The sequence below is a fragment of the Heterodontus francisci genome, chromosome 4, assembly GCF_036365525.1.
Source record: "Heterodontus francisci isolate sHetFra1 chromosome 4, sHetFra1.hap1, whole genome shotgun sequence".
NCBI lineage: Eukaryota > Metazoa > Chordata > Chondrichthyes > Heterodontiformes > Heterodontidae > Heterodontus > Heterodontus francisci.
In genome coordinates, this window is record NC_090374.1 from 47,619,002 (window position 1) to 47,645,006 (window position 26,005).

Here is a 26,005-nt window from a genome sequence, read left to right on the forward strand (position 1 = left end):
AAAAAAATTCAGTGACCCAGCCTCCACCGCCTTATGAGGCTGAGTTCCAAAGTCGCACAACCCTCAGAGAAAAAATTTCTCCTCGTCTCTGTCCTAAAAGGGCGACCCCTAATTTTAAAACGGTGTCCCCCAGTTCTGGACTCACCCACAAGAGGAAACATGGTCTCCACATCCACCTTGTCAAGACTGTTCAGGATCTTATAAACTTCAGTCAAGACCCCCCTCACTCTTCTGAACTCCCGTGAAAACAAGCCCTGTCTGTCCATTGTTACCTCATAAAACAACCTGCTCACTCCACGTGTCAAGCTAGTAAACCTCCTCATAACTGCCTGCAACGCAATTACATCCTTTCTTAAATAAGGAGACCAAAACTGTACACAGTATTCGAGATGTGGTCTCACCAATGCCCTGCATAACTGAAGCATAACATCCTTACTTTTATTTTCAATTCCTCTCCTAATAAAGGCTAGCATTCTATTAGCCTTCTTTATTACTTTCTGTACTTGCATACTAACTTTTTGTGACTCGTGCACTAGAACACCTAGATCCCTCTGCACCCCGGAATTCTGCAGTCGTTCTCCGTTTAAGTAAACTCTGCTTTTTTTATTCCTGCCAAAGTAAACAACTTCACATTTTCCTACATTATACTCCATCTGCCAGATTTTTGCCCACTCACTCAACCTATCTATATTGGTCTGCAATCTCCTTATGTCCTCTTCGCAACATACTTTCCTACCTATATTTGTGTCATTTGCAAATTTAGCTACCATGCCATCGCTCCCCTCATCTAAGTCATTGATATAAATTGTAAAAGGTTGAGGCCCTAGCACAGACCCCTGCAGGACTCCACTCGTCACATCCTGCCAATCAGAAAAGGACTCATTTATGCACATTGTTTTCTGCCATCCAGCCAATCTTCTATCCATGCTAATGTGTTACCCCCCCCTACACCATGAGCTCCTACTTTGCGCAATAACTTTCTATGTGGCACCTTGTCAAATGCCTTCTGGAAATCCAAGTACAGTACGTCAGCGGGCTCCCCGTTATCCACAGTGCATGTTAATGCTTCAAAGAACTCCAATAAATTCCCGATTACCTTGAGTTTTTCTAAGTGCCCAGTTATAGCCTCCTTAATAGAACCATAGAACCATCGAAAAATTAAAGCACAGAAGGAGGCCATTCAGCTCGTCGTGTCCATGCCAGCTGAAAAACTAGCTATTCAATCTGATTGCACCTTCCAGCATCTGGTCCATAGTCCTGCAGGTTACAGCAATTCAGGTGCATGTCCAGGTATGTTTTAAAAGAATTGAGGGTTTCTGCCTCCACCACCATTCTTGGCAGTGAATTCCAGACACCCACCACCCTCTGGGTGAAAAGGTTTTTCCTCATTTCCCCTCTAATCCTTCTACCAATCACCTTAAATCTGTGCCCCTTGGTAATTGACCTCTCTGCTAGGGGAAACAGAACCTTCATGTCTACTCTATTTAGGCCCCTCATAATTTTGTACACCTCAATTAAGTCACCCCTCAACCCCCTCTGTTCTAAGGAAAAGAACCCTAGCCTATCCAACCTTTCCTCATAGCTGCAACTTTCAAGCCCTGGCAACATTCTTGTAAATCTCTTCTGTACTCTCTCCAGAGCAACTATGTCCTTCCTGTAATGTGGTGACCAGAACTGTACGCAATACTCCAGCTGTGGCCGAACCAGCATTTTATACAGTTCCAGCATTACATCCCTGCTTTTGAATCCTATACCTCAGCCAATAAAGGAAAGCATTCCATATGCCTTGTTCACTTTATCTACCTGTCCTGCACCTTTAGGGACCTGTGGACATGGACTCCAAGGTCTCTCACTTCTTCTATCCCTCTCAATTTCCACCGGTTTATTGTGTATTCCCTCGCTTTATATGCTCTCCCCAAGTGCATTATTTACCTCACATTTCTCCAGATTGAATTCCGTTTGCCACTTTTCCACCCACTCAACCAAACCTTTGATATAATTCTGGAGCCTACAGCTATCCTCTTCACTATCAACTACGCGGCCAATTTTTGCATCATCGGCAAACTTCCCAATTATGCCTCCCACATTTAAGTCTAAATCATAAATATATACCACAAAAGCAAGGGACCCAACACTGAGCCCTGTGGAACGCCACTGGAAACAGCTTTCCATTCACAAATACATCCGTCGACTACTACCGTTTGTTTCCCGTCGTTGAGCCAATTTTGGATCCAACCTGCCACATTCCCCTGTATCCCATGGGCTTTCATTTTTCTGACCAGTCTGCCATGTGGGACTTTGTCAAATGCCTTGCTAAAATCCATGTAGACCATATCCCCTGCACTACCCTCCTCAATCCTCCTTGCTTCCTCAAAGAATTCAATTAAGTTAGTAAGACATGACCTTCCCTTAACAAATCCATGCTGACCATCCATGATCAGTCCGTGCCTTTCTAAGTGGCAGTTTATCCTGTCCCTCAGAAATGATTATAATAATTTACCCACCACCAATGTCAGACTGATCACCCTATAATTATTTGGCCGATCCCTCACACTCTTTTTAAACAATGGTGTAACTTTCGCAGGCCTCCAATCTTCTAGCACCTCGCTTGTATCCAGTGAGGATTTGAAGATGATTCTCAGCGCATCTGCTATTTCCTCCCTGGCTTCCTTTAACATCCTGGGATGCAACCATCCAGCCCTGGTGATTTATCCACTTTCAAGGATGTCAGACGATCTAGTATTTCCTCTCTCATGCTCGATTCTAAAACCTTCCCCACGACAAACGTCCTGCTAACTGACACGACTGCTTCAGTATCTGAGGAGTTGCGAATGGTACTGAATTTCTCACAGTCATCAGTAAATAGCCCCATTTCTGACCTTATGATGGGGAGAAGGTCATTGATGAAGCAACAGAAGGTATTGGGCCTAGGACATGACCCTGAGGAGCTCCTGCAATGGTGTCCTGGTGCTGAAATGATTTGGCTTTCAACAACCACAACCATCTTCCTTTTTGTGCTAGGTCTGACTCCAACCAGCGGAGAGTTTTCCCCCAATTCCCATTGGCTTTGCTTGGCTGGGGTTCCTTGATGCCGCACTTGGTCAAATGCTGCCTTGATGTCAAAGGCAATCACTCTTGCCTCACCTCCTGAGTTCTGCTCTTTTATCCATGTTTGGGCCAAATTCTGGTTAACAGGGCAACAGTGAACACAGATCAAAGACTATTTTTTGAAATACAAAGACTGCAGGGATATAACTTCTGAAGAACAATTTGTTTTGCCTTCCCAGTCTTTGAGATCACAAACAGAGAGCTGGTGATTTTAAGGATGCAGATGTGCATGGCAGCTACTAACACCTGGAAACAATGGAAGACCCAGGTGGTGCTGCTGAAACCAGACTTGTGGACTTAGCATATTGGAAGAAGGCAAAGACCTATTGATTTTTGATTCCACATAAATTTAGCAGATTTTCTGAAAGCAGACAGGCTGTAAGAAAGGAAAACAGCAGTTGCAGCTTCAAGGGAGCTGTAAGAAGGGAAGACAACCAGAAGTGGTAACATTAAGGGGTGGCGAGAGAGAGAGGAGAAGCCTGATACAATGAAAGGCTGCGAAGACTTGAGCCTGTTTTGAAAGTTGAAGTTTGTGGAGAAGGGAAATACCTACAGGATCACCAGGGGTCATCTTATTGATGGACGTCCAGCTCGAAAGTGCTCAGAGAAATGAGCAAAGAGGACACTGACTTTGAAAAAGTTCTGATCGGTCCAACCCATTGCAACTGGGAGGAGTTTGGGACTTTTTAACAGCAAAGATTCCATCATCACAGAAGACTGTATAATGTATAAGTGTGGTGTGAGGTTTTCGAGTATTTTAATAAGTAAAGAAAGTACATTTTTGTAATCTAGGGTATCGGCTACTTACAAAGGATTTCTTTTAGTTTAATTGTTATATTGAAGTCTTAAAACGTTAAACCTTGTGTAATTTAAATTTGTCTGGGGGCATTCATATCTCGTAATTTTAACATCAACGGTCTCACTGAGGTCGTAACAATATTTAAATAGGGGAAGAAGGAAGTTAATTTATTTTTATTTCTATTCTTTTAAAATCATTCCTCTGTCGACACAGCACCTGCAGTCCTCTGGGATTGGCTCTGTTTGATCTGTAACTAAAGGAACACAGTATTGAGTTATTTCCTATTCACCCAGCAAGAATACTGTTGAACTGTGAGTTAGTCTGTTACAAAGGTGCAAAAGTAGCACAGGAGCTGGAAGAGTTGCACGTGTTTGTTTTATTAGAAGCATTGTTGCTGTGATTTTTGTATCTATCCTGGAGGATAAATTAAGGGAGAAGCAAGATGATAGATAATGTCTTATAGGGAAGTAAGTATTTTTTAGACTGAGGAGGTGAGCAAAGTGTTTTGAATAAGATGTATTAAATTGGAAATTCCTTCAGATTTATGCAAGTTTTAAAAAAAAGTTTTATTAACTTTTATCAAATTACCCTGTATTCATCAATTTAGTCTGCAGTACCTGTTGAATGAGTGTTAGTGGCCAGCTCACGTACCCGATAAAATATTCCTGTACTTTTGCTATCTCTCGGGAGCCGCTCTATCAGAGCTTGCAGTTTCTGCGTAGGCTGTGTTGTGTGCTTTTATTCCGTGGCACTTGGCAATTTGTAGATAGTTTGTTTTCATGGGGCAGTTTATATTGGAGTTTTTTCACTTGAGTTTTAGTTTTCATTGTTAAAATTGTATTTAAATTTTACATTTTTTTTAATGCAATAACGTGGAACAAAGTATAAAATAATATAATCTATGTATTTAAAACAGTCAAGCTTTAGAAGTCCTAGCTTAGGACAGGAAGAGGAGTTGTGACTTGAGTTCCGAACTTGATTGTTAAGAGCTACTGCACCTTGCTGATAGGCATAGAATGTTTACAAAGGGAAACCGTTCCGAGATCTGGGCAAATGTTTTAATGGAGGTGCAGTGAAGCAATCTAGAAGGAATGTTTATTTCGTTACTGGTTTGTCTGTCAGGTGACTTAGTATGGGGTAGCATTGTACAGACTTGGTAATATTGCAGCAGGAGCTAGGTTTAGTAGAACTAAAATTTGGGAGGCCATTCCATGCTAGAGACTGAGATTGGATGCGATGGCTATAGTGAGGAATCTGCTGGTGGTTGCAGATAGTCTTCAGCTATCACTGAATTCGCAGCAGACTGCAGAAGAGCGGGGCCTGTCAGATGATAGCAGTGGAAGTGAACAGCAATGGATTCGGTATGTGTTATCACTGAAATGTTAATATTGTCATTTCCTTAAAGATAATGGCCTGGAGTTTCTGTTCTGTTGTACTGATTTTCTCGGCGCAACCAGCACAAGATTATGGAATTTTCAGTGCTAGAATAGACACTGCCCACAAAACTGGTCACACCCCCCCGTTTGAGAGTTTCTGCTAATTGCGCTTGTTTGTAGGCCTTTCAAGATTAAACTGGTTCCTTTAGGCACAAGGCCACTAATAGCAATGTTTTAAAAGCTTTTGAATGTATTTTTTTTAATTTACAAAAACTGACTACCCCAATGTAACTAGGAAATATTTCTGTATATTTTTATAAAGTAATACACAGTAATTTAAAAATGGGTTACTCTCAGGTGGTGGATTGACACTGATTTCAAAAATGCTTTTAGTTGTGATTAAACGCATTTTCAGCTGTAGTAATTAAACTGCACTAAGTTACCACTCCTAAATATATTGAGAAATTTTTTTCAAGTTGTAAAACTGCTGATCGGGTTGGTTCATGGCAGATTTTATGTGATATGTGAATGCGTTTGAGCAGGAATGAGAGGGTGAAAAACACTTTTCCAAATGGTCGCAGTTTGCACCCAAAACAGAAACACTACACCAACATGTTTAATAAATACTTTGCACCGAGTACTTTCAGAATCTTTCCAAAGGTTCAGTGCAAAAAATTTTATTGACTAGGTAAATAAATCTTCAAAATATGTTTAGTACATGCTTCATTTTGTTGAAGCCATTTTTGAATAATGTACCTTGATTAAGAAATGTTTTGGGACTTTAGTGAATTTCTCTCATAGGTGCACAATCAATATTTAGTTCCATAAACAGACTGTCAAAGTAACCAATGAGAAATGTATGACTTGTTTCATGAACACATTAGTACTCGGTGTGAGGTTTAATACATTTTAAAAAGAAAAATCTAATATTTTTGATCTGTTTTGCAACTCGAAGGAGTTTGGTTCCATAACCTAAATTGAAATAACGTGTATATCTTTTTTTAAAAGAAAATTCTGATTCACCCTCAAATTGCCAGGATAGTAGTTTCAGGTTCTGTACTTAGTCGCTGATGAATTCACATCATGCATTATTAGAATAGCTTGTATTTTTATTGTTTAATTCTTTTAGATGTTGCTGCTAAAGTTGCTGAGGAAATGTTGCCGAGAAAACCAAAGTTAAGCGTTCCTGTAATTTCCTTATTTTATAAAAATATTTTGTCACTGTTATAGTGCGTAGCTACCCCTTACTTGGATTATGTTTCAATGTCCAAAAAGAAATGGAGGCCTTTTCTTCTGCTATACTGTCGGAGGTGCCATCTTCTTAACTTTTGGCTCAAGTATAAACCAAGGAAAGCAAATGACTTTTTGCTGAACCATATTGCAAGCACTTTGTGTTACCTTGCAAATGACGATAAATACATTCTTCTAAGACTGCAGCGCTTCATATTTACACATTTTCGTTGTTGTTTCAAGTTGAAGGCTGCATTTGTTCTATCAAAAAAAAATCACCAAATACATCAGTAAGGATTTGAGGGAAAATGTTTAAATATTCCCTTTTTTTAAAAAAAAAGAAAGACTTGCATTTATATAGTGTCTTTCCTGACCACCAAACATCCCGAAGCACTTTACAGCCAATGAAGTACTTGAACTGTGGCGACTAGTGTAATGTAGGAAACGTGGCAGCCAATTTGAGCAAACGGCAACGTGATCATGACCAGATAGGCTGTTTTTGTGATGTTGATTGAGCGATAAATATTGGCCAGGACATTGGGGATAACTCGCCGGTTGTTCTTCGAAATAGTGCCATGGGATTTTTTACATCCGCTTGAGAGGGCAGATGGAGCCTCCAAAAGACGACACCTCTGTCAGTGTAGCGCTCCCTCAACATCGCACTGGAGTGTCGGCCTAGATTGTTGTGCTCAAATCCCCATAATCTTCTGATATAGAGGAGAGTGTTAGCAACTGAGCCACAGCTGACAGTGTCACTAACATCATATATGCCAGAAATACTTAATTTTAAAAAGTATAGATGAACTGTGAGCAAAAATTACCCTTTCCAGATTTCATTCCCCAGTATCCTGTGCTATGTATTACATTGACCTCGAGAGGATTGGAAACTGACTTTATAAGTTCAGGTAGTAACAATTTTATCCATGTTGAGTGTTGAAGGCTGTCTAACTTTTTGGTAGGTCTGCATGTTAGTTGCTTTTTTTTGTGTTCTATCCTTTTTAAATTGCAACACTTTCTCTGTTTATTGCCAAGTTTCATTAATATGCATTTGCTATGTGTTTAATTTTCGTTGTTGTGCTTTCCCTTGCAGTTGAATATGCTGGATGTGAAAAGTTGCAACTGCAGAAATGTGCAGGAGTGATGTTTGTCGTCTGATTTTTGTTTTTTTTTCTTTCTGTTTTCAGGAATGAAGATCTTCATCAAATGTTGGAGAGCAACAAGGATTCGCTTAAACTGGAGGCTATGAAGAGAATTGTTGGGGTGAATAATATTTTAAATTCATTAGTTATAACTGTTAGTTGCACTAGGAAGTTCTGAATTCAAGTTACCTAATAGCCAGTTTTTGTAGGCAATGTTTGCTAATTGAGAAGCATAAAGGAATGACACACTGAAGAAGGAACAAACCTATTAGGAAGTGTATACCTGCTTTTATATGCTCTAAGACATATGCCAATGGCACTGACTCCCCACATGCAAAATCTTGTGCAGTTAGTTGCAACCTGGAAATTAAGCAAATCACTCCTTTGTATCTTGAGGACAATTTGGGTTGAATAATAAATTGTCACCTTGCTATTGATGCCCATATCCCATGGATGAATAATAAAAATTGTAATGAGTTAGATGGGCCAAGTAACCTTGTTCAAAGTTTAAGATTCTTAATATTTCAGGGTATGAATAAAATGCTTTTTGAAAAGCTGTTACAGCAACCTTGAGTTCCAACATGAGACGTTAAATAGAAATGGAGTATTACGAGTTGCAAGATTCTGTCAAACACTGAGGGGAGAGATTAAGTGTTTGAAGGTTCACCCTCCAACCACCTCTGCAACACCATAGAGCTAACAAGAAGAATGTGGGTCAGTTTTCCTCCACTTGGAGTGGGGCTCAGTATTGGGTGAGAAGCTCTACAACAACATTCTGTCATCTGCTCAGGATTGTTCACTGATGATTTACCTATCAAACGTGCCACTTGTTTAGTTTTCATGTAGACATTGCAGTTAAAGTGGAGGAGTGTGAAGTATTAGATATGCTGAGCACAATGAGAGAGGAAGTACTAGAGGGTCTGACGTCCTTGAAAGTGGATAAATCGCCTGGGCCGGATTGATTGCATCCCAGGTTGTTCAAGGAGCCAAGGAGGAAATATCGGATGCTCTGAGGATCATCTTCAAATCCTCACTACATACAGGCGAGGTACCAGAGGATTGGAGGTCTGCGAACGTTGTACCATTGTTTAAAACGGATGCGAGGGATAGGCCAAATAATAAAGGTCGGTCAGTCTGACCTCAGTGGCAGGTAAATTATTAGAATCAATCTGCAAGACAGAATAAACTTAGAAAGGCATGTATTAATCAGGGATAGTACACATGGATTCGTTAAGGGAAGGTCGTGTCTTAATAACTTGAGTGAATTTTTTGAGGAAGTAACCAGGAGGATTGATGAGGGTAGTGCAGTGGATGTGGTCTACATGGACTTTAGTAAGGCATTGACAAGGTCCCGCATGGCAGACTGGAGGGTGACTTGAAGGGGAATTTGCAGGTAGTGGTGTTCCCCTGTCTGTGCTGCCATTGTCCTTCTAGGTGGTAGAGATTGTGGGTTTGACATGATAGAGTTGAGGTGTTTCTCTTTTTGTTATGCAAATAATGTTGATTAATGGGCTTCTGAACTCACGGTGGACTTGGTGTGTACAAGACATAGCAAGCATATTGGCTCAGTAAAACTAATGTTTTTATTGGTCATTCTCAATTTGTTATGTACTTTTTGTTGGCTTCTGTTTGATGTAATTGATCTGGCCACTAGGATCCATAAAAGGGTTGGTGTTGAATTTCCCTCTTCTGGTATCTACTTTGGTTGTCACCACCAGCCTTGCAATGCAGGCGGGATGTGGGGAATTGTGGGTGCAAACCCTAAGCCTTCCATTTAAGGTAAAACAGGTTGGAGCATTGAAGCTTGCATTAGCTATTATTTAACCACATAACTATAAATTGAGTGTCAGCATTACTGTCCTCCCATCTCCTTTCAAATCACCAAGAGTCAGCTGTGCCCCATGCTGCTGTTCAAAGCTCACATTTTTGTAACAGAGGAAATAAAACCCGTTTACAAATTTAAATGGATTATCATGGCTTTAGACATTATATAATTAACATGGAAAATATATCTGCTAACCAATGTGACTCTGTAATGGAGACTATAATTCATGTTACAGATGATCGCTAAAGGAAAAAATGCTTCAGAGTTATTTCCTGCTGTCGTGAAGAATGTGGCCAGTAAAAACATTGAGGTATGTTTCATTTACTGTGTAGTGTTGCTGTTTTTTCTTGTAATGAATAGATTGTATAACTAACACACCCATTAGTGAATGTAATGCCAATGCCTAGTCATGTACTTTTAATTCACAGAGGACCTTTTATTACAAATTGTTCCACATTGCCATCAAAGCAGGGCCAGATGCTTTATTTAGATAATGCTTATGGTCTGAGAGCAATTTTTTCAAACCCATTTTGGTTAGTAATGAAGTTTTCATTTTGTGGAATCAAAATTTGATTGTGGATGAAATTATGTAGATTTTTGTTTTGAGTATGTGATAGTGGGTCATAGGATGAGAGTTTTCATAGAATGGAGGGTGATGCAAAAATAACACATTAATGAATCACCAGTATACAGTTTAAAAAAAAAATCGAAGATTTGACCAGTATGTCACGGAGTTTGCAGCACTAGAATTGATGGATTAATTAAATTGCTTGCTTTGGAAGGTCTGCCTGAGTTCTTAAAGCTGGACAGGGTAGTGTTATGATTAGCATCACATCAGGAAGCATGGTAGCACAGAGAGAAATAACACTTAGTCTTGGAGCAGAGTCACGTCATCTTGAGTGCTCCTGTTTCTGGTGTCTCATTGTTTTTTTTGGAAAAGGAGGCTTTTACTGCAGATTTGCAGTCAGTTTATATGTGTGTTTCTCGTGGCTAGCATTGATTTTATCTAATCTAAACCTGGGCAAGAGCAAATCGACTGTTTTGCAACCTTCAGTGATTTAATATTGGTAGCTGTGCAAAGGAACATTAAGAACTCTAGATAATTTCTGATGGAAGTTTTTGAAAGCTTATTGTCAAACTTTTATCATAAGCCTCATGTCATGTGTATTTAGATTTATGAGTGATCTATTTTCATATATTTTGCACTAAAGACACAATTATCACCTTCCCTATGAAATTGATGCAATATAACCAAAATTTTGAGGATTCAATGCAGCTGTTTTAACTTAATCACCAGAGAAATTGCTTTTTTTAATACTGTTTCTTTCAATTTATTTGTTTCCTTTTAAGATATTTCTCTCCTCCCACCTCTCCTTTGTGTATCAGTGAGTAATATGATGGCAGAAGGTAACCTCCCAGCCTCTGACAATGTAGCTATTACTGGCTACAAAGTGGTGTGAGGAACTGGTATGGGTTTGTGATTTTTAACTCCTTCTCCAGTTTGGTGTCGTATTTCCACATAGGAAAAAGACATCATCATTCAACATCCGCATTGTAGTTTTGATCTCATCTTCAGTTACGTATTTGTGAATAATCCTTTGAAGGGGTTAGTGATAAAATTTTATCTAACAACAATTTGCATTTATATAACACTTTTAACATAGAAAAGCATTAAAGGCATAATCAGGCAAAAAGAGAGTGCCAAACCAAAGGAGGAGATATTTGGAGTGGTGACCAAAAGCTGGGTGAAAGAGGTAAATTTTAAGGAGGGCTTTAAGAGGAGGAGAAGTGGTTGAAGGGATTTCCAGCAGGTGGGCCTTAGATGGGCTCAATGAGGGGCCATATACATGAGGCCAGCTTTGGAGGAGCATATAGAGCTCTTTTGGTTAGGCGTGGAAGGTAGCATTGTAGCATCAGGTGAAATAAGCTTGGAGGTTTAAGAGGCAAGGCCATAAAAGGAATTTGAATATGACTAAATATTATATGTGATATAAAATGACAGCTTTTCACCTATAGTATCTCTTCTGGCAAAACAAGATGAGCTTGTATTTTGATTTCTTGAGCAGGAGTAAAAGTATTACTTTTAATTGGAGGGCATTGAGGAATCAGGAGCTGATGTAGTTCAGGAAGGGCGGGTGATGACTGAACAGGACGGGATTCAGACAGGAGTTCTAGATGAACTGAAGTTTATGAAGCATGGAGGACGGGAGGCTGGGCAGGAGATTGAATAGTCTGACTGTATGAATAGTGGCTGTTGATGGGGATTGAATCAGTGGCAAGGGTACGAAGTATGTGCGTGTGGGGTTGGAGTTAAGTGGAATAGGGGTTTGGGGGGGCGGGGGGAGAAGCAAAACCGAAGGGTGAGTTTTCCCAATGTTGAACTGGAGGAAATGAACATGCGAATATATGAACATACGAATTAGGAGCAGGAGCAGGCAACTCGGCCCTTCGAGCCTGCTCCGCCATTCAATAAGTTCATGGCTGAACTGATTACTCCACGTTTCCACCTATCCCCGATAATCTTCCATCCCCTTGCTTATCAAGAATCTGTCTACCTCTGCCTTAAAAATATTCAAAGACTCTGCCTTTTGAGAAAGAGAATTCCAAAGACTCACGACACTCAGAGAAAAAATATCTCCTCATCTCTGTCTTAAATGGGCGACCCCTTATTTTTAAACAGTGACCCCTAGTTCTAGCCTCTCCCACAAGGGGAAACATCCTTTCCACATTCACCCTGTCAGGACCCCTCAGGATCTTGTATGTTTCAATCAAGTTGCCTCTTACTGTTCTAAATTCCAACGGATACAAGCCTAGCCTGTCCACTCTTTCCTCGTAAGACAGCACGCTCATTACAGGTATTAGTCTTGTTTACCTTGAATGGCAGTTCATTGGAGATTGGATGTTGAAAAAGTAGCCTGACAGGTTGTAGAGGGTAGACCTGAGCCTGTGTCTTTGGAGATGCTACTGATGGAACAAGGTTAGAACCTTTGGAGACTTCGGAGATGATACATGTGTAAATGTGCTGGAGGTACTCTGACTATGATTGGAAAGGTAAGAGTGAAATTGCGCTAGGGCAATCCTACTGAGTTGGACAATGAATGAGAGGCATTAGAGGAGAATGATGTGGTTGACTGCTGCAGTAATGTTGAGGATGACCTGATTTCAGGTCTTCCCACCTTGGGCCTTTGGCCTTCCCCTGCCTTCATCTGTTTGGCCTTGGAAGTAACAATTTTAGTGGCTGAGCAGTAGATTTTCCTCTTTGCTCAGACTTGGGCTTTCAGTAGAAGGGAGTGTGGCACATGGGGAGCATGAGAATTTTTTCAGTGTTTAGTAAGTGACCAATGCTACATGAGTTATTGAGTGAATGCTTAAATTTCCAGATCTGAACTGGAAAAAAGCTGTTCAGTTCTCATGATCAATTTTCTCTTGGTAGTTGTCAAAAATATGTCCTACTACCAAACTGCTCTGCATAATGAATATGTCTCAACTTACTCAGTCGGCTGATGTACTAACTGTGATTGTACTTTTATTTTGCTTCTCTCCTTTCGCTTTGCAGTTGAAGAAATTGGTCTATGTTTACCTTGTACGTTACGCAGAAGATCAGCAAGATTTAGCCCTGTTATCAATTAGCACATTTCAGCGTGCATTGAAGGTTAGTGTGGCCAGAACATTTGGAAAGAATTTCCATGCAATACTTATGCAAATTAAAACTATCCAAGTAATTTGAAGTTTGAATATGATGCTGCTTAGTTTGTGAGTATGAGACTTCGTATTCTTTGGATATGCTTTTTATTCTTTGGTTATTTTCTACTTTTTGTTCAATGATATTACTCAAAATCTTTCCCCCTCGATTTCCGTTTTCTCCCAAATAATGCTCCACCAAAGGAAATCTACCAGTCACATTCTAGCAAAAGACTTCTACCTATGGCATTCCAGCAAAGAAAAACTCTGTGGAGCTGTCAAGGTGACTATCTGAATTAATTTTATGTCTCCCTATCAAAAGAAAATTATCACCTAATGCATGCACAGTTATAAACATAGGACAATATTTTCTTCTCTTCCACAAACTGCACAATACAGCCCATACTCAATGGAGATCTTCATAGGGGCTCCAGGTGCACCCTCCTCTAGGGCTCTTAATCTCCATGTAGCTAACTACTAATGTTGGGAAGATCAGTCGAGAAGCCCCAGTATGAGCAAAATAAATGTGCATGTGCAGGAGTCCATCTCTCATCGAAAGATGATTCCGAGAAGCTAGGAACTGAATGGCACTCCTTCATGGGCGCTCAGATCATTGTTCATTGGTCTGCTGTGTGGGGGGACAGGAGGATTGTGAGAAGATCAAGAGGAAAGTTTATAAACTGGCACTTTTTTAGAGGAATATTCAGATGGTTTAGGAATCTGAAACTGGAACCTTTGTTATTTCCTGAAATATATACTAGATCTACAGGGGATGGCCTGTTTTGATAAATCAAAACTTAATTAAAATTCTCTTGTTGCCTGTCATTGTGCACTTAGATAAGTATTTACAATGTTTCTTCTCTGTTTTCAGTGTTGGACTCTGTTATGATGTGCTGTAGATGTACATAGTATGGTTTGAGCATATTTGAGCAATTTAATGTTTTTTAATATTCTACGTATCAGTCACTGGCTCACTGCTATGCAATCTTGAAAACCAGTTAAATTCAAACAAACATTTCAAATTTACAGCATGGTCATGATATATATCTAAAGGCTTTTTGCATTTTGTTTTATTCAAAAGAAATGGTTCAAAGTTAGGTAAATACATAGAAATTAATTGCATTAGCAATATTTGAAGCAGTTGGATTTGAACTGCAGATGGGGGAGGTTTACAGACAGCACTAATCAAGGAGCAATGCTGTAGCTGCAGAATTGTGCATATTTTTCGATACCGAATAATTCCTGGTATTTTCTTTTCTGAATTTTTAAAAGAAAATCACCTTCAGCTTTCTGTGTAAATGTATTTACTTAGTGTATTGAGTCATGAAGACAAATTTCCCAGGTTCAGTAGCTGTTGGCATCTCAGCCATTTCACATATACATATGGTGGTGACAGAAATGCACTCAACTGTCCTGAAGCCTGTGGTCGAGTTGCCCCTGACATTCCTGGGCTGACGCACAAGGATGGTTACTTGGGCCAGGTTCTGCAGGATTGCTGTCATCGATGTAAATGTAGCCCATGGTGAACCTTTGAGAAAAGTCATGTGGTTGGGAGGGAGGACAAAGCTCCGAGTAATTTGGCTTATTATTTTTTCTCTTATTTACTCTAGGATCCTAATCAGTTGATTCGGGCAAGTGCTTTACGAGTTCTGTCCAGTATTAGAGTATCAATCATTGTTCCAATCATGATGCTGGCTATAAAAGAAGCTTCCAGTGACCTGTCTCCATATGTCCGGAAAACTGCTGCCCATGCCATTCAGAAACTTTACAGGTGGGTCGAGTTATGTGTTGTAAATGAGGTTCCAATTTGGTGAAATTTCAATTTCTAACATTTTGGTTGTTGCAATCCATAATTTCAACATTCCCCAAAGCCTTTGAGTGATGGAATGTTCTAGTCCTATTAGGAAGTGTAAAGAGTCCATTATTTATTCCTGGACTTGATGCAGTCCAAAGTCATCCAGAGCAATTTGTGGCTTATGCTGTGCAAATTCAAAACGGCTGCCAGACTGTCAGTCAAGACTAGGCAAACAAGATGTGAAATGCTGATGCTTAAATCAGACCTTGATGACTGTGCCAGGAGCACAAAAACTGCTTCACCTGCACCTCTGCTTTTGTTAATCAAAAGCAGAAAATGCTGGAACTGATTGCAAGTCAACCAGCTTCTGAAATGTAAAGAGATGACAACAATTTGAGTAGGATGCTTCATGAGGCAGAATCCTGGAGCAGTGTGATAAATTTTCGGTAATCTAGAGTTAACTAAACCAGGAAAAACAGCTGTGATTATAGTTTTTCTTTGATTTCTCCCACCTCATTGCCCTCACCAACCCTCCGCCCCTCCCTGAGCATCCACACTTCCTTCTGAGTCTCCACGCACCATTCATGGGCAATAATTTTGATTAGGTTTCTGTCTGTGCTGGTCTTCAGCCAGAAGGCTTCTCAGAGGTTAGTGCGGAATATCTGCCATTCCTTTGATGCTTTTTGACACCTCACTGCAACAGCTCTGTTGAATTTGGGGATTCAACTTTGAAATTCTCCTCCGAATGGAGGAGAAAAACCATAAGTAAAGACACACCTGCTAATTTAGTTAATGATGCATGGAGTGTCCATTATCCTATTCTCTATGAACAACTCCATAACATCATTAGCAGAATCCCCAACACCGAACACCTATTCCTGCTGGGGGACTTTAATGCCAGGGTTGGGGCCGACCATGACTCATGGCCCTCCTGCCTTGGGCGCTATGGCGTTGGAAGGATGAATGAGAACGGGCAGAGACTGCTTGAGTTGTGTACCTATCATAACCTCTGCATCACCAACTCGTTCTTTCACACTAAACCCTGTCACCAGGTTTCATGGAGGCACCCAAGATCACGTCGTTGGCACCAGCTAGACCTCATTGTCACAAGGCGAGCCGCCTTAAACAGTGTTCAAATCACACGCAGCTTCCGCAGTGCGGACTGCGACACCGACCACTCCCTGGTGTGCAGCAAGGTTAGACTCAGACCAAAGAAGTTGCATCATTCCAAGCAGAAGGGCCACCCGCGCATCAACACGAGCAGAATTTCTCACCCACAGCTGTTACAAAAATTTCTAAATTCACTTGTAACAGCCCTTCAAAACACTCCCACAGGGGATGCTGAGACCAAGTGGGCCCACATCAGAGACGCCATCTATGAGTCAGCTTTGACCACCTACGGCAAAAGTGCGAAGAGAAATGCAGACTGGTTTCAATCTCATAATGAAGAGCTGGAACCTGTCATAGCCGCTAAGCGCATTGCACTGTTGAACTACAAGAAAGCCCCCAGCGATTTAACATCCGCAGCACTTAAAGCAGCCAGAAGTACTGCACAAAGAACAGCTAGGCGTTGCGCAAACGACTACTGGCAACACCTATGCAGTCATATTCAGCTGGCCTCAGACACCGGAAACATCAGAGGAATGTATGATGGCATGAAGAGAGCTCTTGGGCCAACCATCAAGAAGATCGCCCCCCTCAAATCTAAATCGGGGGACATAATCACTGACCAACGCAAACAGATGGACTGCTGGGTTGAGCACTACCTAGAACTGTACTCCAGGGAGAATGCTGTCACTGAGACTGCCCTCAATGCAGCCCAGCCTCTACCAGTCATGGATGAGCTGGACATACAGCCAACCAAATCGGAACTCAGTGATGCCATTGATTCTCTAGCCAGCGGAAAAGCCCCTGGGAAGGACAGCATTACCCCTGAAATAATCAAGAGTGCCAAGCCTGCTATACTCTCAGCACTACATGAACTGCTATGCCTGTGCTGGGACGAGGGAGCAGTACCCCAGGACATGCGCGATGCCAACATCATCACCCTCTATAAAAACAAAGGTGACCGCGGTGACTGCAACAACTACCGTGGAATCTCCCTGCTCAGCATAGTGGGGAAAGTCTTTGCTCGAGTCGCTCTGAACAGGCTCCAGAAGCTGGCCGAGCGCGTCTACCCTGAGGCACAGTGTGGCTTTCGTGCAGAGAGATCGACCATTGACATGCTGTTCTCCCTTCGTCAGATACAGGAGAAATGCCGTGAACAACAGATGCCCCTCTACATTGCTTTCATTGATCTCACCAAAGACTTTGACCTCGTCAGTAGACGTGGTCTCTTCAGACTACTAGAAAAGATCGTATGTCCACCAAAGCTACTAAGTATCATCACCTCATTCCATGACAATATGAAAGGCACAATTCAACATGGTGGCTCCCCATCAGAGCCCTTTCCTATCCTGAGTGGTGTGAAACAGGGCTGTGTTCTCGCACCCACACTTTTTGGGATTTTCTTCTCCCTGCTGCTTTCACATGCGTTCAAATCCTCTGAAGAAGGAATTTTCCTCCACACAAGATCAGGGGGCAGGTTGTTCAACCTTGCCCGTCTAAGAGCGAAGTCCAAAGTATGGAAAGTCCTCATCAGAGAACTCCTCTTTGACGATGCTGCTTTAACATCTCACACTGAAGAGTGCCTGCAGAGTCTCATCGACAGGTTTGCGTCTGCCTGCAATGAATTTGGCCTAACCATCAGCCTCAAGAAAACGAACATCATGGGGCAGGACGTCAGAAATGCTCCATCCATCAATATTGGCGACCACGCTCTGGAAGTGGTTCAAGAGTTCACCTACCTAGGCTCAACTATCACCAGTAACCTGTCTCTAGATGCAGAAATCAACAAGCGCATGGGTAAGGCTTCCACTGCTATGTCCAGACTGGCCAAGAGGGTGTGGGAAAATGGCGCACTGACACGGAACACAAAAGTCCGAGTGTATCAGGCCTGTGTCCTCAGTACCTTGCTCTACGGCAGCGAGGCCTGGACAACGTATGCCAGCCAAGAGCGACGTCTCAATTCATTCCATCTTCGCTGCCTTCAGAGAATACTTGGCATCAGGTGGCAGGACTATATCTCCAACACAGAAGTCCTTGAAGCAGCCAACACCCCCAGCTTATACACCCGACTGAGTCAGCGGCGCTTGAGATGGCTTGGCCATGTGAGCCGCATGGAAGATGGCAGGATCCCCAAAGACACATTGTACAGCGAGCTCGCCACTGGTATCAGACCCACCGGCCGTCCATGTCTCCGTTATAAAGACGTCTGCAAACGCGACATGAAATCGTGTGACATTGATCACAAGTCGTGGGAGTCAGTTGCCAGCATTCGCCAGAGCTGGCGGGCAGCCATAAAGACAGGGCTAAATTGTGGCGAGTCGAAGAGACTTAGTAGTTGGCAGGAAAAATGACAGAGGCGCAAGGGGAGAGCCAACTGTGCAACAGCCCCGACAAACAAATTTCTCTGCAGCACCTGTGGAAGAGCCTGTCACTCCAGAATTGGCCTTTATAGCCACTCCAGGCGCTGCTTCACAAACCACTGACCACCTCCAGGTGCATATCCATTGTCTCTCGAGATAAGGAGGCCCAAAGAAGAAGTGAGCAGTTATGTAATTTTTGGACAGTGGCAGATGTAATATGTAATTTAACTTGTAACTATTTTGCAATCTTTGGAGTAGAAGCTTTTCTCAAAATCATGCTCTATTCAAAAAAAAAAAGTCATTTGTTGGCATTGGACAAAACTGTGAGGAGAAAATGAACAACAGGCTGAACACAGGTGGTGACAGTGGAATACAGGTGGGAGCGAGTGGCCCTGGGATTCCTCAACCTTAACTCTGGACCAAGTGAAGTCTCATGGCATCAGGTTAAACATGGGCAAGGAGACTTTCTTCTGCTACCACCTATTGCTGTCCATCAACTGATGAATCAGACTCCTCATTAACACCAATTGGAAGGAACACTGAGGGTAGCAAGGGCACAGAGTGTACTCTGGGTGTCTGACTTCAATGTCCAGCACCAAGGGTGATTCGGTAGCACTGCTACTGACTGACCTGGCAGAGCGCTGAAGAACATATCTGTCAGACTGGGCCTGCGGCAGGTCGTGAGAATCAATAAGAGGGACAAACCTACTTGACCTCATCCTCACCAGTCTCCCTCTTGCAAATGGTATTGGTAGAAATAACCATTGCACAGTCCTTGTGGAGATGATGTCCCATCTTGACACTGAGAACATACTCCATTGTACTGTGCGGCACTACAACTGTGCGAAAAGGGATGGATTCAGAACAGAAGGGCAGCTCAAACCTGGGCATCCTTGAAGTACTATGGACCATCAGCAGCAGAATTGTGTTCCACCATAATCCGTAACCTCACTCTGCCAGATACCATCAAGCCAGGGGACCAACCCTGGTTCAATGAGAAGTGTGTAAGAGAACATGTCAGGAACAGCACCAGGCATTCCTAAGAAGATGCCAACCTGGTGAAGTTACAATGCAAGACTACAAGCAAGAGCGGAAACAGCATTCTATAGAGTTCCTCAGGGTAGTGTCCTAAGCCCAACCATCTTCAGCTGCTTCATCAATGAGCTTCCTTCAATCATAAGGTCAGAAGTGGGGATGTTCGCTGATGATTGCACAATGCACCATTCATGCCTCCTCAGATACTGAAGCAGTCTGGTAGAAATGCAGCAAGACTTGGACAATATCCAGGCTTGGGCTGATAAGTGGCAAGTGACATTCGCGCCACAGAAGTGCCAGGCAATGACCATCTCCACCAAGAGAGAACCTAACCATCTCCCCTTGACATTCAGTGGCATTACCATCGCTGACACCCCCACTATCAACATCCTAGGGGTTACCATTGACCAGAAACTGAACTGGAGTTGCCATATAAATACCGTGGCTACAAGAGCAGGTCAGAGGCTAGGAATCCTGCGGCGAGTAACTCACCACCTGACTCCCCAAACCCTGTCCATCTACAAGGCACAAGTCAGGAATGTGATGGAATACTCTCCACTTGCCTGGATGGGTGCAGCTCCAACAACACTCAAGAAGCTCAACACCATTCAGGACAAAGCAGCCCGCTTGATTGGCATCCCATCCACAAACATTCACTCCCTCCACCACTGATGCACAGTGGCAGCAGTGTGTACCATCTACAAGATGCACTGCAGCAACGCACCAAGGCTCCTTAGACAGCACCTTCCAAACCCGCGACCTTTACCAACTAGAAGGACAAGGGCAGCAAATGCATGGGAACACCACCACCTTCAAGTTCCCCTCCAAGTCACACACCATCCTGACTTGGAACTATATCGCCGTTCCTTCACTGTCGCTGGGTCAAAATCCTGGAACTCCCTTCCTAAGAGCACTGTGGGTGTACTTCCACCACATGGACTGCAGCAGTTCAAGAAGGCAGCTCACCAAGGGCAATTAGGGATGGGCAATAAATGTTGGCTTGGCCAGTGATGCCCACATCCCATGAATGAATAAAAAAAAGCTAAGTGATCCCACAGTCAGTGGATCAGATCAAAGCTCTGCAGTCCTGCCACATCCAGTCGTGAATAGTGGTGGACAATTAAACAACAAATTGGAGGAGCATATTCCACAAACATACCCATCCTTAATGATGGGGCAGCCCTGCATGCCAATGCAAAAGATCGGGCTGAAGCATTTGCAGTCATCTTTAGCCACAATTGCTAAACCGGTGATTCATCTCTACCTCCTCCTGAGGTCCCCAGCATCACATGCCAGTCTTCAGCCAATTCTATTCACTCCATGTGATATTAAGCAACAACTGAAGGCACTTGATGCAGCAAAGGCTATGGGCTCTGACAGCATCTCAGCTGTAGCACTGAAGCCTTGTGCTGCAGAACTGGTTGTGCCCCTAGCCAACTTGTAGTACAGCTACAACATTGACATCTGCCAGACAATGTGGAAAATTGCCCATATGCATCCTGTCCACAAAAAGCAGGACAATTTCAATCTGGCCAATTACTATCCCATCAGTTTACTCTCATTCGTCAGCAAAGTGATGGAAGCTGTCAACAGTGCTATCAAGCAGTACTTAGCAATAACTTGCTCACCAGTGCTTGATTTGGATTCCACCAGGACAATTTGGTTCCAGACCACAATGCAGCCTTGGTCCAAACATGGATAAAAGAGCTGAATTCCAGATGTGAGGAGAGAGTGACTGCCCTTGACATCAAGGCAGCATTTAACCAAGTGTGGCATCAAGGAGCCCGAGCATAACTGAAGTCAATGGGAATTGGGGGTGGGGGTAAAACTCACAACAGGTTGGACTCATACCTAGCACAAAGGAAGATGATTGGCCTCCAACAGCCGCAATCATTTCAATCCCAGGAGATTGTTGCAGAGGTTCCTCAGAGTACTGTTCTATTCTCAACCATCTTCAGCTGCTTCATCAATAACCTTCCTTCCATCATAAGTTTTTAGAAGTGAGGATGTTTGAGGAGTAACAAGTAACATTTGCATCACAGAAGTGCCAGGCAATGACTATTTCCAACAAGAGAGAATCTAACCATCTCCCCTTGACCGTCAATGGCATAATCATCACTGAATTCCCCCAGCATTAACATTTTTGGGGGGGGGTGGGGGGAGGTGGATACCTTTGATCAAAAATGTATTTTTTATATTCTTTCATTGTCTAATTGCCCTTGACTACTGAATGGCTTGCCAGGCTATTTCAGAGGGCAGTTAAGAGCCAACCATGTTACATGTAGGCCAGAACAGGTAAGGACAGCAAATTTTCTTTCCTAAAGGACACACTAGTGAACTGGATGGGTTTTTATGCAATCGAGTAATAAGAGTAGGAAAAAAGAGGCCTTTAGCAAATACAAGGAGAACAAATCAATGAAAGCATTAGTGGAGTACAGAAAGTGTAGGATGGAGCTTAAGAAAGCTATTAGGAGAGCAAAGAGGGGATATGAGAAAGCTCTGGCTGGTAAAAGTAGGGAAAATCCCAAGATATTCTATAAGTATATCAATGGGAAGAGGATAACCAGGGAAAGACTAGGACCCATTTGGGACCAAGGGGGAAATCTGTGGGTGGAGCCAGAGGACATTGGTAGGGTGCTGAATGAATACTTCAGCCAAGAGAATGAGGAAGTAGATATGGAACTCTGAGAGACTGTGAGATTCTTGAGCAAATTGTCATCGGGAGTGACAAGGTATTGGAGGTTTTGGAAGGCTTAAAAGTGGACAATTCTCCAGGTCCGGATGATTTGTGTCCCAGGATGCTGTGGGAGGCGAGGGTGGTAATTGCAGGGGCTCTGACCCAAATTTTTAATTCCTCTTTGGCCACCGGGGAGGTGCCAGAGGACTGGAGAATGGCTAATGTGGTCCCACTATTTAAGAAAGGTTGTAGAGATAAGCCAGGGAACTATAGACCAGTGAATCTGATGTCAGTGGTAGGGAAACTGTTGGAGAAAATTCTGAAGGAGAGAATTTATCTCCACTTGGAGAGGCAAAATTTGATTAGGAATAGTCAGTATGGCTTTGTCAGAGGGAGGTCATGCCTAACAAATTTGATTGAATTTTTTGAGCATGTGACCAGGTGTGTAGATGAGGGTAGTACAGTTGATGTAGTTTACATGGATTTCAGCAAAGCCTTTGACAAGGTCCCACATGGGAGACTCATCAAGAAAGCAAATGCACATGGGATACAGGGTAACTTGATAAGGTGGATTCAAAATTGGCTTCGCTGTAGGAGACAGAGAGTGATGACAGACGGCTGTTTTAGTGACTGGAAGCCAGTGTCCAGTGGCATACCACAGGGATCTGTGCTGGGTCCCTATTGTTTGTCATTTATATAAACGACATAGATGACTATGTGGGGGGTAGGATCAGTAAGTTTGCGGATGACACAAAGATTGGCCGAGTGGTGAAAGGTGAGGTTGAGTGTTTTGGGTTACAGGAAGATGTAGACGGGATGGTCAAATGGGCAGAAAAGTGGCAGATGGAATTTAACCCTGAAAAGTGTGAGGTGATGCACTTTGGAAGGAGTAATGTGACATGGAAGTATTCAATGAATGGTCTGACACTGGGAAGTTCCGAGGAACAAAGGGACCTTGGTGTGTTTGTCCATAGATCTCTGAAGGCAGAAGGGCAGGTTAATAGGGTGGTGAAAAAGGCATATGGGACACTTGCCTTTATCAATCGAAGCATAGATTACAAAAGCAGGGAGGTCATGTTGGAGTTGTACAGAACTTTGGTAAGGCCACAGCTGGAGTACTGTGTGCAATTCTGGTCGCCACATTATAGGAAGGATGTGATTGCACTGGAGGGGGTGCAGAGGTGATTCACCAGGATGGTGCCTGGGATGGAACATTTAAGCTATGAAGAGAGGTTGATAGGCTTGGGTTGTTTTCGCTGGAGCAGAGAAGACTGAGGGGTGACCTGATTGAGGTGTACAAGATTATGAGGGGCATGGACAAGGTGGATAAGGAGCAGCTGTTCCCCTTAGTTGAAGGGTCAGTTATGAGGGGACACCAGTTTAAGGTGAGGGGCAGGAGGTTAAAGGGGGATTTGAGGAAGAACTTTTTTACCCAGAGGATGGTGACGGTCTGGAATGCACTGCCTGGGAGGGTGGTAGAGGCGGGTTGCCTCGCATCCTTTAAAACGTACCTGGATGAGCACTTGGCACGTCATAACATTCAAGGCTATGGGCCAAGTGCTGGCAAATGGGATTAGGTAGACAGGTCAGGTATCTTTAATGCATCGGTGCAGACTCGATGGGCCAAAGGGCCTGTTCTGTGATTCTGATTCTGATAATTTCATGGCACCATTACTGAGACTAGCTTTCAATTCTGGATTTTTATTAATTAATTGAATTTAAAATCCATCAGCTGTCATGGTCTGATTTGAACCCATGTCCCCAGGGCGTTAGCTATGACTAGTTCAGTGACTTTTTCTTATTCATTCATGGGATGTGGGCATCACTGGCTAGGCCAGAATTTATTGCCCATCCTTAATTGCCCTTGAACTGAGGACATTTAAGATGGCCGTGGATCTGGAGTTGCACGTAGGCAAGACCAGGTAGGGATGGCAGATAGTTTCAATTCCAGATTTATTAATTGAATTTAAATTTCACCATATGCTGCGATGGGATTCGAACCCATGTTCCCAGAGCACTGGCCTGGGCCTCTGGGCTACTATTCCAGTGACATTATCACTATGCCACCATTTCCCCTGATGAACCAGCCATATAAATACTATGGCTTCAAGAGCAGGTCAGAGGCTGGGAATTCTGAAGCAAGTAACTCAAATCCTGACTCTCCAAAGCCTGCCCACCATCTACATGAATGTGATGGAATGCTCTCCACTTGCCTGGATGAGTGCAGCTTCAACAACACTGAAGAAGCTCAACACCATCAGGACAAAACAATCCGCTCGATTGGCACCCCATCTACCACCTTAACATTTCACTCCCTCCAGCACCGGCACATAAAATCAGCAGTGTGTACCATCTACAAGATGCAGCAACTTGCCTATGTTCCTTCGACAGTGACCCTCCAAATAACGGCCTGCATGGGTCTGCAAATGAGACCCAACCCGAGCCCGACAGAACCCCATCCGACCCGGCCCGAGTCCTTCCATTTATTTCCTGCGCCTGACCCGACCCAACCATCAGTTAACTTACCTTTCATTTTTCACTTTGTTCCTTACCTGTACAAGCTTAAAATAACTAACAAAACCACCTTTAAAGTTCAAAAAGTAAATTAACATTACAGTCACTTACCTGAGGTGGTGTTAGAGTATGTCCGATCCGGCCTGACCCGAGCCCGGGTCGGGTAGCGGGCCTTTACCTCCAAACCCGCGATCTGTACCATCTAGAAGGCCAAGGGCAGCAGATGAATGGGAGCACCACCACCTGCAAGTTCCCCTCCAAGTCACATACCATCCTAACAACTATATCACCGTCCCTTCACTGCTGGATCACAGTCCTCGAATTCCCTCTTTAATAGCACTGTGGGTATACCTACACCACTTGGACCTCAGAGGTTCAAAAAGGTGGCTCTCCATGACCATCTTGAGGGCAATTAGGGATGGGCAATAAATGCTGGCCTTGCCCATGATTCTCATGTACCATGAACAAATTAAAAAAAAACTTGTTGCATGGTCCTAAATTCAATGCTTTAGTTAACCAAAGTAAGCAAAATTAAAAATACAGGATTTAATTATTATGCTAATTATTTTTTTGTTCCTACCCACAGTCTGGATGCAGAGCAGAAGGAACCATTAGTAGAGATCATAGAAAAACTACTGAAAGATAAAAGTACGGTGAGTCATGCAGCCTACAATGTCAGATTCTTTTCAAGGTTGTAAAATGTTGAGGACTATGTTGTGACGAGAGTTTTATTTTTGTACTAAAACCTTAGAATTCTGTGTGTTTTTTAAAAAAAAACTGATTAAGGATTTTTCAGTTTGGACATTGACCTGCAAATAGCTGAAATTTTTGAATGTTGACTTTGAATACAAGAACAAGAAAAGAGCCAGTTTTAAAGAAATCAGCAAGGGGTTTTGACCTGCTCAGAGCAACACTTTGAATGACAGTGGAGACATGTGATCAGCTCAGGAAGGGTTTTGCTTTCACTTTGACCCTTGTTATGACCGACCGCTCAAGTCAAAGATATAAACAACATTTAAAATAGAAAAGTTAGTGTCCTTGTAGATTTACGCTCCTGCAGAAGTGGACTCTTCCCATGTGGAATAGTCTAAGGTCGCTTGAAATCCTCACAGTCGTCCGATGGGGGGGGGCGGAAAAAGGTTCTTCAACAGTAGGACAGTCAGTAATCTAATTCAGAAGTTGAAATGATGCTTTTCTTTTCCAGGGATGAATTTCGGCAATTACAGTTCAGTAGTTAAATGAATTGGTTTTTTTCTCTTAAATTAATCTGGGTTGACTTTTCAGAATTTTGAGAGTATAGTAAATAGGGTTTAAATAAACCGAGAGAGATCTCATTTCCTTCCGTGTATGCTGGTCCAG

At 42.7% G+C, this 26,005-nt stretch overlaps 1 protein-coding gene across 3 annotated transcripts in view; it reads left to right on the forward strand.

The window, feature by feature from the left end:
• Positions 1-26,005, forward strand: part of ap3b1a (adaptor related protein complex 3 subunit beta 1a) — a 355,948-nt gene that overhangs the window by 44,507 nt on the left and 285,436 nt on the right. For all 3 annotated transcript variants that reach the window (XM_068029475.1, XM_068029477.1, XM_068029476.1), the window contains exons 2-6: positions 7,698-7,773; positions 9,713-9,787; positions 13,034-13,129; positions 14,769-14,929; positions 25,233-25,299. In XM_068029475.1, the coding sequence (XP_067885576.1) occupies positions 7,698-7,773; positions 9,713-9,787; positions 13,034-13,129; positions 14,769-14,929; positions 25,233-25,299 (475 nt within the window). The remainder of the gene's footprint in view (positions 1-7,697; positions 7,774-9,712; positions 9,788-13,033; positions 13,130-14,768; positions 14,930-25,232; positions 25,300-26,005) is intronic.